Source organism: Littorina saxatilis, linkage group LG10, assembly GCF_037325665.1.
Source record: "Littorina saxatilis isolate snail1 linkage group LG10, US_GU_Lsax_2.0, whole genome shotgun sequence".
Lineage (NCBI taxonomy): Eukaryota > Metazoa > Mollusca > Gastropoda > Littorinimorpha > Littorinidae > Littorina > Littorina saxatilis.
Window position 1 is genome coordinate 38378633 of NC_090254.1, and position 12633 is coordinate 38391265.

The 12633-nt window shown below is 41.6% G+C and overlaps 1 protein-coding gene across 1 annotated transcript; it reads right to left on the reverse strand.

Moving 5' to 3' along the window:
- Window positions 1-6: 6 nt before the first annotated feature.
- LOC138978757 (uncharacterized) lies at window positions 7-7726 on the reverse strand. Its single transcript, XM_070351547.1, has 2 exons — window positions 7553-7726; window positions 7-3840 (listed from the first exon to the last, which is right to left on the reverse strand). The coding sequence occupies exon 2, from the start codon at window positions 3712-3714 to the stop codon at window positions 1132-1134; it is 2583 nt and encodes an 860-aa protein (XP_070207648.1). The 5' UTR covers window positions 3715-3840; window positions 7553-7726; the 3' UTR covers window positions 7-1131.
- Window positions 7727-12633: the final 4907 nt, after the last annotated feature.

The window sequence follows — 12633 nt, forward strand, 5'->3', positions numbered from 1 at the left end:
TTGTAGCAGACGACGGTTTATGCCTATATATTGCCAGTTCCTCAGAACAGTCAAAAGCCATCGCTAGAGTTCTTGTGAACCACAGCCGTTTGTTTCGTGCATAGTCAGAGGTACATAATAACGTGCTATTGCATGTAAGCTCACAGCAAATTACAAACTGACAACATTGTGAAAAAGGGAAACTGGATCACACGGGTTCACGATGGCTCAGGATAAACCACGCAAAATTAAATTCTTTGAAAATTGCTCGCTCTTTACGGAGGGCACCTATATAGGATGTTCTCAAGCGGTGAGTGTTTAAATGAAAGGGTGTTTGTACTGTGTGTAAAAGCCTAACAGTATCTGTGATGGTTTACGGGAGGCTTACTGTGCCTTTAAAGAGAACATTTTCTACTCCCCTCTTTGGTAGAAAATGCTACTAGAATAAGACAGGAAATAAGAAAGATGTCACGCCTTAGGCCCCCCCAAAATAAGTAAAACGTTTGTGTCCAATGACAAGGCCACATACACCCTCATCCACACACACACACACACACACACACACACACACACACACACACACACACACACACACATAAACAATAAATGAACAAATTAAACGAAATTTAACAAAGACAATGTCCTTCTCCCCACACTTGACTGAAAACACCAACAGTTGTTTATCATCATGCCCTGAACTACTCAAGAGACACAAATCCAGAATGTCAGCTGTCATTTCATCTTCATTAGAATCAGGCTCATCCGGACTGTGTAGTTAAACATATATCATCGTTTATTTGTTTGTTTACAAAGATAATCTTTCAAAAGTTCGGCAATGGGATGGTCGTATGGTGATTAGAGATAACATGAAGTATCAATTAAAAACTCCGAATAGTTTCAGAGATAAAGACGATTTTGTGAGGCTCTGGGTCGTCCACGACCCACGAAGCACGGTGATGGTTAACCTGTAGACAATTTTCTCTGTGGCACATCCCTGATCACTGTCCACACAATAAACAAAACTGTCTGTATATGCTCTGCACCTCTTCTTCCGTTTTCTTGAAACTTCAATACCTTCCAGGGCGACAACACAGACAACTGTTCCTAATCCTGGCATTTACATCTCTTCCAGTTCGGACATTATCTTCCAGTTCAGTCGGACTCTGTGGACGACTCATCACTCGTATCAGACCAATGATCGCTGGAATCACTCTCTGAATCGCCAGCATTAAAATCACGCTGACGTGCAATCTCGACAACTTCTTCCCCCTCCTCCATGCTTGACATGACGTCCTTGAACTTGATGAGGTCCTTGATGCGTTCCGGCACAGGCAGAGCCTTGACTCTCTCTTGTCGACCCGGCCGACAGCTGATGGCGTGTGATACCGCCAGGCGAGCCATATGCTCCAAACGGCACGGGTTGGCTGCTGCTGCCTTGACCATTCTGGCTTGCTTCCACGCGTAGCTGCCAAGCGGTCTCCAAAGCAATCTTTCCCTGTCCCCATACAGCCTTCTCTTCGTCAACGCTCCGGATTTGAGAATGAGGCGTGCAACAGGCAAGTTGTGTAGGTCAATGGCACGACGCAGTGGACAGTTGTGTTGACCCTTTCGTGAATTTTCATCAAAGACCCCTCTCTGAAAGGTTGAAAGGCCAGAAGTGATGCAGATACGAGCCAGTTCCAAGCTGGTTTCCTTGTTTCCATAATCAGCCGCCCAGTACAGAAGCGTTCTACGTCCACTTTCACCATCATCCTCTCCAACGATACTGGCGTCCACTCGATCTATCACTAGCTCCAAAACCTCAGATTTGCCATGTTGCGCTGCAGTCAGCAGAACATTTCCAAGAGCACAATGGTCATCGTAGTGTCGCACCAAAAGCTCCTTGGCAATGTCCCACTTGCCCCTACCAACAGCGTCTTGCAGAAGGCAGGTCAGTGCTTCCTGACTCTGACAGGTCTGCAACTTGTCTCTTATTGAACTTGCAGTCATGTGATCTGCAGTCAAAACCAGAGCCCAGTCATGGAGCCCTTCCTCCTCACACAGCTCAACCAGCTTTGCCTTATGCCTGCAAAACTTCAAACGGTAAATCGTTTCCCTAGTCAGGGGGCAAAGTTTTACCAGAGTGATTGCGGTAAAGAAGGCGTTTTCGGCAATTGCCTGGCCCACTGCATCAATGAGAAACGATTCGTGGAGGTCCAGGGACTGCTGACTCGAAGCGGCCCCCACGAGTTGCCAGTCAGCCATCACAAAACCCAGCAACACAGCCAGGTTGGACTGTGACTCTGCCAAGCACCACTGAGCCAAACTTGCCACACTCACAGGCCACTGCTTTTTCAGAATCTTCTTGCGCACAAAGTCGATAAGCCTGTCCAGGTCTCCGAGGTTAACCTCTTTCAAACACAAATTTAAGGCCGTGCCACAACTTTGCCATGCGGCTTCATCCGTCAGCATTTCCTGCAGACAGTGGTCCAGAACATATTCTTTGAGAGATTCGTATGACAAGCTTGGCAAGTACACCCACGCCTTGTTCTCCAACACAGCTTCTATCATCAACTCTACAAGATCTTCCCCGCACAGTGCCACTCCTGTTGCCATTTTCTCTCCGGCCACTTTGATGAAGTTGTACTTCTCTTTTTTCAAGGGCTTCATGATGGCACGCTTGCAGTCATCTTGGCTCACACCTGGGTTACTAAGATCAAGACAACGACCTAAATAAAACAGAAGTACCTTAACAAAGCACCGAGGATCGTCCTGGTTCACCGACTTAGCAATGGCTGACCAGAACATGGTGCAAAGAAAAGCATCATTCTTATAGCGACAGCTTTCCTCAAAGAGACAAATGAACATTAGCAGTGTAGCATTTGACCTCTCCTGAAAGTATTCGGCAAGTGCATAACGAGTTGCACAGTGTCTGAGCCATATCTGGTCATCCTCATTCAGTGTGTCGAGGAAGCTAGAAATGACCAGGAAATCCTTGTGTATCATGATCCAGGGAAGAGCAAACTTCAGGTCCTTCCTCTGAACGCCATGGTCAATCAGACTCTGGGCGAGAGTGACGTCCCCAAGACGAAGCACCTCTCGAAACAGACGACTCACGTCATCCTTGGACCTATTGCAGAGTGCGTGCACAGCATGTCTGAATGCAGGCTGATTGCAGTTGTGAAGTTTCCCCAAAGTAATCCTCAGCTTTCTCCACCTCAACGCAGAAGATTTGGGTTTCAATGTCAGAAACCGTCGAAGGAACTTCGTCTCCCCTTTTGAAGCTTTAGTTTCTGCAATGCGAAAAGCGAGATCATCTTCACCATTTTTGCACAAAGCATCAAAGATCCAGCCTAAGCCTTGAGCAACTTTCTTCCACTGCTGTTTGTGAAATTTGTGTTTGAAGACACGGCGACATCTGGGAGAACTTCGAAGGAGTTGCAGCAGAATCTCTTTGTCGTGGAGATGCACAGCCAACCCTATGGCTTCCATCACCTCTGTGTCGGACACAGACTGATGGTGAATGACGTGCAAGACTGCATTTCCTTGGCCATGCTTGACTGCCCCCACCAGTAGCCGTCTTCTCAGGCTGCTGGTCATTGTGTGGTCAGGATACAGGGCTGCCAGACGCTCCCCCATCTTGTTACCACACAGCTCGTCAACAACTTTCTCGCTGGGGCTCAGCCCATCATGCAGCAGTTTGAAGACCAGGTCCCACTGTCCGAAGGCAACGGCTCTATTACACGCACGTTCCATCTGAACCTCCTTCAGCCCAATCTCCACCAGCTGCCGCTCACTCTGCTACTCTCGGGACCAAGTCTGTCGGGTCTGCATCAGTGGGCCACTCCATTCCCTTCCAGCTGCCCTGCCAACGGTGTACATCTGAAACAGAAAACGCAACTATTTTATTTTGACTGATTTCTTCGGTATCTGCCTTATTATGTCTCTCAATCACACAAACCAATTGTAAAGGTGCTAAAATTATGTCTCTTGGCTTTGCATAAAAATAAATTGATTTTTTTTTTAATGAGGTAGTTACTGATAAGGAGGGTGTCTTAGTCACACAGAGCCATCAGTGAAGGTTGAGAATAAATATATGCTTGCTTTAATTACTGAAAATGTACAGAGGAAAGCTACCAAGCTGCCCGGGGTATTAGCAGAGCCCTAAGAAGTTTTTTTTTAATTCTATATCAATTGCAAATAACCATGAATAAAAGAAAAATGTGGAAACACAAAAACTCCAAATCAAACGTTTGGGGGAAACGAGTTACCTCCCTTTCCTCTGTAAATTGAACACTTTAGGACATTTAAAATAATGTATGGCCTCAAAAGCATTTGAATGCATATGCTGCCCGGCCACTGCTCAGTGTCAACATAAATTAATTCTATAAAATCAACAGCATTGACCTCGTCAATTAAATTGTTGTTTTATCCCAAAGTGTCTTCTGTCGGCAGAACATTCCATGCTCAACTGAGAAGATTGACTATATTGCCCTTCCATTGTCACAGACACCCTTTCACTACACAAATACAACACTTCTACAGCTGCAAAGAATGTGCCAGTCAGTAACTTTGGCAAGGGAAGCAACTCGAAGGACGAAAACATGGAGTAACGGTTCTTCAACGGGCAAAGTTTGTCGTCTGCTTCTTGGTACACATTCTGATATAATCATCGGTCCACGCTCTCGCTCATGTCTCTCTGACAGGATGGATAATTACTACGCGGAGTAAAGTGAAAGAAATCTATCAAACCAAGAATAAATTTAAAGAGTTATCCGCTCCCATATATTTTTTGCTAATGTTTCTGAGAAAAGACGAAAGTGATTACAGAATGACGAACAGATTCTCCGCTGAGAGACTCAACCATTTCACCAAGCTGTTCATTTTTCCACCCAACTGTGCCTACAACCGTATAATTATGGCTGGACTCGGTCTTTTCATTGTCACAAAGCAAAGGACACATCTACTTTTAACCTGTGTCCGCTCCGTAGCCGTTTTGTTATGATCACGTGACAAAGTTGATTATTACGTGACACTTTTGCCATATTTAGAGTTGTTTGCACAGTTAATACATCCGCAAAAGATAGCTCGCTTAAACCTGTCTTACATAACAATTCCTTTGTAATTTAAAATTTACACAACACCATGAAAAATCATTATCGAGGGCCCCAAAGGGTTTAAAATCGTGATCGTGATTGGCGTTTTTACATTTAGTCAAGTTTTGACTAAATGTTTTAAACATAGAGGGGGAATCGAAACGAGGGTCGTGGTGTATGTGTGTGTGTGTATGTGTGTGTGTGCGTGCGTGCGTGCGTGCGTGCGTGTAGAGCGATTCAGACCAAACTACTGGACCGATCTTTATGAAATTTTACATGAGAGTTCCTGGGATTGATATCCCCGAACGTTTTTTTCGTTTTTTCGATAAATGTCTTTGATGACGTCATATCCGGCTTTTCGTGAAAGTTGAGGCGGCACTGTCACGCTCTCATTTTTCAACCAAATTGGTTGAAAGTTTGGTCAAGTAGTCTTCGACGAAGCCCGGACTTCGGTATTGCATTTCAGCGTGGTGGCTTAAAAAAATAATTAATGACTTTCGTCATTAAAAATCTGAAAATTGTAAAAAAAAAATTAAAAAAAAATTATAAAACGATCCAAATTTACGTTTATCTTATTCTCCATCATTTTCTGATTCCAAAAACATATAAATATGTTATATTTGGATTAAAAACAAGCTCTGAAAATTAAAAATATAAAAATTATTATCAAAATTAAATTTTCCAAATCAATTTAAAAACACTTTCATCTTATTCCTTGTCGGTTCCTGATTCCAAAAACATATAGATATGATATGTTTGGATTAAAAACACGCTCAGAAAGTTAAAACGAAGAGAGGTACAGAAAAGCGTGCTATCCTTCTCAGCGCAACTACTAAACCGCTCTTCTTGTCAATTTCACTGCCTTTGCCATGAGCATGAGCGGTGGACTGACGATGCTACGAGTACATACGGTCTTGCTGAAAAATTGCATTGCGTTCAGTTTCATTCTGTGAGTTCGACAGCTACTTGACTAAATGTTGTATTTTCGCCTTTACGCGACTTGTTTGATCTTTCTGTGACCGTGATTGCCGAAATTTCCATTTCTGTGATCGTGATGGGACTTTGCCCGTGATCCGTGATGACAAAAAAATCAAGTCTCGTGATCGTGATCGTCATTTGTTTTCGTGATCGTGATGGGCATTATTGCAAAGCATTTTATTTTCAACGTACATTTTTCACAGCTGTATCACTCTATGATCCTCTATTCGTCAAGGTGTTTGTGATCGTGAAAACAAAAATCAAGGTAACTGTGATCGTGAAAGCTAAAATTTCCCTTCCCGTGATCGTGATGATACCCCCCCTTTGGGGCCCTCATTATCGACGATCGCGAATCTGCTTATATCAATAACATATTACAAAAAGCTATAAATAGGTAAACATAAAATAAAAATCGATTTCTTCTCCAGAGGGAGAAAACAAAGGCATCATGTCAGGGATATATGAGACCCGAAGGAACGAAGGAACTCATTTTACCTGAGTTCAGAATGCTTCGTACAGTGCCAAGTTAGTGCGCCGTGCTACGGTCGTGTGGAAGTCAGATCTACCTGAACCATGCGTATAGATCCGTCTAGTGAAATCTGTATGTGCGATGATTTGGCGACGTCACTTTCCTGAATGTGCTTTCCAGATCTATGAAATCTCATATACTATAGTGTATATTACCGTTTACCATTTGAAAAATAGGTAAGTTGTTTTAACTAGACCAAAACTAGCGACAAGAAAATGCAACTCGAAGCAGAATAAAACGCTCTGTCGCCATTTTCAGCATGATCGGAGTCACCTCGTCATCGGTTCGATGTGTTATTCGTGTGTAGGAACGAACATGAACATTTTTAGAAGTTTGTAATGTGGATCCGAAGACTATCTTCCATTACGTTTCATTGCTATAAGTATTCATTATGCTTTCGCTTATAATTCATTGAACGTTTAAGAAATTCAACTTGAAGTGGACGTCGGTCAGCACAGCAATGGTTGTTTACATTTTGCTCTAACTTTGACCCCATCTTTCTCCAATCAGAGGCGGAAGGTATCGTCCACTGGACTACTACTATCACAGAAAGACTTTCTGTGATAGTAGTAGTCCAGTGGACGATACCTTCGGCCTGTGCTCCAATCTGATTTGCTATGTTCTATTTGCTTCTATAGTATATAACGAAAATGAAATGTTTCTATGCACTCTGAATCAGAGGCTTAGATTAACAGTGACAACAGTGTCCATTTTCGCAGAAATGGCCGCAGTTAACAATACAGTACATATAGAATCTTGAACTTCTGCGTCATGTATTATTTTTTTTTTTTTTTACCTCAGTACTTACAATTTATGTCAGGCTGCCATAGTCATGAGAGTAACAGTCCGGCTTGGCGTGAACACACGAGGAAAGCTGCTGTCACACTCACAGAGTAACTTCAGTTTGAGTCATGCACTGATGCAGTCCCATAACAATCTATTTTCCTATAGATCTAAAAGCGAGTTGTCACAAGATTACAATAATACGTACATATTTGTTTCTCCTTGCGTTCCTTGGTACCCTGTCAATATCAGTCAAAAAAAATTTGGTATTTTCTTTGCTGGCAACTTGAAGCTTGCAACTTGAAGCTGAGCACGAAGGTCGGCATTTTGGAGTTACTTTTCTGGCAGCCATGCACGCGTTCTTTCCTCGCTCCTTCTCCCAGGCCGCCAGTTTACAGTTTGGCGTTACTTCCCTTGAAATATCTATACACACAAATGTACTGGCATAGTATATATGTAGTATATCTTAAAAGTGATCAAACAATGCGAGCTTCTGGCAACCCCGACACCTCAAGCCTAGGAAAGTGTATTGCAGGAAAACACCCCCCCCCCCTCCCTCCCCCCTTCCACTCCAGATCTCTCAGCTCTTGTCTTGTCCATTTTCTTTTGTTTGTCCCCAATCTAAGAAACAGTATTTGGGACATGATGTGGTGATCTCTCTCTCTCTCTCTCTCTCTCTCTCTCTCTCTCTCTCTCTCTCTCTCTCTCTCTCTCTCTCTATGTCTCTATATGAACGGACACTCTTATTCATGCAACTTTGTGTAAATGCACTATCGGCTTCGGTTTCGATATTTGAGTGTTCGAATACCCTTCCCCAAATCCAGCCCAACTTGCAATGGGCATATTGCCTGAGCAATTAAACCATTCTGATTCTGATTCTGATACATGTACTCTCTCTCTCTCTCTCTCTCTCTCTCTCTCTCTCTCTCTCTCTCTCTCTCTCTCTCTCTCTCTCTCTCTCTCTCTCTGCTGGCAATAAAACTACATTCATTGCCTCAAATTTCAAACTGAATAATTCAATAAAACTAAACAAATTAATTACCCCAACCCCTAGAATTGACAAATCAAGTCTTTCTTATTCTGGCGCCTTATTGTGGAACTCCATTCCTGATTTAATTATAATGCAATTCAGTGAAACTTCCTTCAAAGAAATGTATATGCTATTTCTCTTGGAAACAAGTAAATAATTATGTGAAAATATTACATCATTGCTTGATATTCATAATGCATTTTGAAATGTCTTTTTAATTGTTTGACATGTTAATTATATACTTTGTATTGTAATTAACTTAACTTCTATTTCTTCTTGTTATTAATCGAGTTACCCTCAAAGGGCGAGGGCCGGACGAAAAAAAGCATGTCTACTTTGCTTATTCTGTTACCCGCCTCGATAAATAAATAAAGTTCAAAGTTCAAAGTTCTCTCTCTCTCTCTTTCTTTCTCCCTCTCTCTCTCTCGGTGCACCCTCTCTCACCCTCTCTCTCTCTCTCCCTCCCCCCGAATCTCTCTCTCTGTCTCTGTCTCTCTCTGTGTCTCTGTCTCTCTCTCCCCCCTCCCTCTCTCTCTCTCTCTCTCTCTCTCTCTCTCTCCCTCCCTCCCCACCAATCTCTTTTTTCCTTTTTTTTATATTTAGTCAAGTTTTGACTAAATATTTTAACATCGAGGGGGAATCGAAACGAGGGTCGTGGTGTATGTGTGTGTGTATGTGTGTGTGTGTGTGTGTGTGTGTGTGTGTGTGCGTGCGTGCGTGTAGAGCGATTCAGACCAAACTACTGGACCGATCTTTATGAAATTTGACATGAGAGTTCCTGGGATTGATATCCCCATACGTTTTTTTCATTTTTTTGATAAATGTCTTTGATGACGTCATATCCGGCTTTTCGTGAAAGTTGAGGCGGCACTGTCACGCCCTCATTTTTCAACCAAATTGGTTGAAATTTTGGTCCAGTAATCTTCGACGAAGCCCGGACTTCGGTATTGCATTTCAGCTTGGTGGCTTAAAAATTAATTAATGACTTTGGTCATTAAAAATCGGAAAATTGTAAAAAAAATATTTCTTTTATAAAACGATCCAAATTTACGTTCATCTTATTCTCCATCATTTGCTGATTCCAAAAACATATAAATATGTTATATTCGGATTAAAAACAAGCTCTAAAAATTAAATATATAAAAATTATTATCAAATTTCTTTTTTCGAAATCAATTTAAAAACACTTTCATCTTATTCCTTGTCGGTTCCTGATTCCAAAAACATATAGATATGATATGTTTGGATTAAAAACACGCTCAGAAAGTTAAAACAAAGAGAGGTACAGAAAAGCGTGCTATCCTTCTTAGCGCAACTACTACCCCGCTCTTCTTGTCAATTTCACTGCCTTTGCCATGAGCGGTGGACTGACGATGCTACGAGTATACGGTCTTGCTGAAAAATGGCAGCTACTTGACTAAATATTGTATTTTCGCCTTACGCGACTTGTTTATATTTAAGTTCCCGGCTGGGTATGATATCGACAGACGTTTTCTTCATTTGTTCGATAAGTGTCTTTGATGACGTCATATCCGGCTTTTTGTGAAACTGAGTTCGCACTGTCACGCCCTCATATTTTGATTAAATGCCGGGATTGATATTTTTTTCAAGCAATCTTCGACGAAGGCCGGACTTTGGTATTGCATTTCAGCTTGGAGGCTTAAAAATTAATTACTGATTTTGGTTATTAAAATGATTTTTTTTATAACACGATCCAAAAATAATTTCATCTTATTCTTCGTCATTTTCGGATTCCAAAAACATGAATAAGTTGTATTCGAATGAAAAACAAATTAAATTAAAAAAAAATTCTGATTAAAATTAAAATCGATTTAAAAACAATTTCATCTTATTCCTTGTCGGTTCCTGATTCCAAAACCATATAGATATTTCAAGTTATATTTGGATTAAAAGCTATGAAATTTAAAAAGAAGAGACTGAGATACAAAAAAGCGTGCCGCTAACCTGCTCAACACAACCACTACCGCGCTATGCTGGCTTGTCAACTTGATTCCACTGCCTTTTCCACGAGCGTGAGACTTTGATCAAGGGCGGATCAATTCACTTTGGAGGGGGGGGGGGGTTACAAAATGACTGCGAAGATACAAGTTGACGGCGCCGAAGGCGCCTAAGCCTCTATATAGGGGGGTCTGGGGGCATGCCCCCCCCCCCCCCCCGACATATCAAATCAGTGGAGCCGAGTTTCCTTCTTTGGCCCATGCATTAGGATTCAGCAAGCTGTATATATACAAGATGTCAACAACCACCACTGATATAGCAGTATCCCTTCCTTATTAGCCCTCAAGCAATCCATTTAGGGAAAGCTGATGACAAGCCCTCTGCTGCCTTTCCGAGCTCTAAAACATCGCAGAACACAACCCTTGGCAGGAGTGTTTATGTTATCGCTCGGCCAGGAAAGAACAAATTTGCAAGCAAGACAAGGAAGAGAAATGAATTTCTGGCTGAAAATGTGCACAGTTAAGAAGTCACACACTGAGTCAGTTTAGTAGAAAGAGACATAGTCAGTACTATCAGGGCTGCTTAATAATAATACACACATTTTAAATCATCAGAATACACTCTCTGCAATCTTCTATACTGATTGCACAAAGAAACATTCAATGCGGAAGAAATCAGTTAAATACTGCTGTTTCCTACATGTCGAACCGGTACATAAGAATCACATTACACCGCCAACCGAAAGACCAAACTTGTCAAAGTTTTGTAAGTGAACACTACATCTTACAAGCAACAAAATATGCATGTTAGTGCATTTACACCTCCAGCATACATACAGATTAAACTTATTACGCTTAAAACAATATTTATGCTGTTTTCAAGAAAAAAAAGTGAGTGTGGTTTAAGCTTTTTGAATATTCCGCGCAAATTTCGATGCTCCGCCTTGCAAGGTCACGGCGGCCGCTAGCTGCTGAAATCTGTGGCACCATGCATAGGCGGTAAAGGCGCCTTCCTGTAACATTTACGTGGTTTTAAGTGTGTTTAACATTTCTCAGTTCCTGGAGCCCTTGCAATGATTATAATGATGACAAGAAGCAGAAGTTTCAAAGTAGTGTTACAAAATGTGGTTGTCTTGAAACAATTAACACAGGGTTTTTTCCATGTTGAGTGCAGCTGAGAATAGTTCTGTGTGAACTCAGTTATGCTGGTCCGCAGTAACCGAGCCGCTACTGTCGGAACTCGCGATAAAAGATAGGCCTAACCACAAAAAACACAATCGGCACTTTCTTGAAAAATCTTCCTTAATCTATTGGTATATATATGATATTACACTGACTAACCTTTTCATCTAAACCCTAGTTCTTCTTTACGAATGAATGTATTTTCTACTTTTGACGAGAAAAAAATAAAATGTATTCAGCTGGAGCCTATGCTTTCTTACTGCTGGGTCGGTGTCTGTAGCAGACGATACTTTGCCGCTCTGACAGAGAAACTGAATACAAGTCTAGAGTAAAGATAATGCAATGAACTTCGATATTTATCAACAGAGACAAAAGGTTCCTTTGGATATGCTTTCAAATAGAGATATTATATTCAGCAAGTATTTGTGTTGTTGAGTCAGTAGTGCATGATAACAGAGATATAATATAGCCTACATTGATCATCTATCTACATAATTATGTCTGATCACTGATGATAAGTTGGAACTCCATTTTGACAATTTTAACACAGATGCATATATTTTCGGGAAAGTGGGTGAAACACTGTACACTTTTCTTGGCAGTGCGGCGGATCTATCCAATTATAATTAAATTCCAATCTTTAATCCCCCCCCCTCCCCGCGGGCCTCTCTCCGGCTGCTGTTTCTAAAATCATCTTCTTTTATTTTGTTAATCTGTTTGGGGGGCTGGGGAGGGGGGGGGGGGAGATTGTGTGCTTTACAGAGCTCTGTTAAACAGATTGCTATTTAACCTGTGTTACGGCCACTTCAGTGAATGCAACTCGGTTCATCCATACTGTGGCATACATAATCCCGTTTATTTAAGACGGAAGCACGTGACCATCCTGGCAATACTCTCTAGATAGATAAAAGAAAGTGTTAGCAGATTATATTTCACAGTTTTGGTTTTAATCAATAAGTGCTTGAAGCGATTTTAAATTAGCATAATGATTGACCTTGCTAAAATGTGCAACTGAGATACTTTATCGAAGTTTTTAATACAACATTTTGATGCAGTCATGGCAACGCGTATGCTTCAAAATGTCGTCTGCAAAACCCCCACATACATAGCAAAAAAGCT

What these genes read in the sequence shown, in the direction of transcription:
- LOC138978757 (XM_070351547.1), bottom strand. Translation starts at nt 3,714, where the DNA reads ATGGAACGTGCGTGTAATAGAGCCGTTGCCTTCGGACAGTGGGACCTG.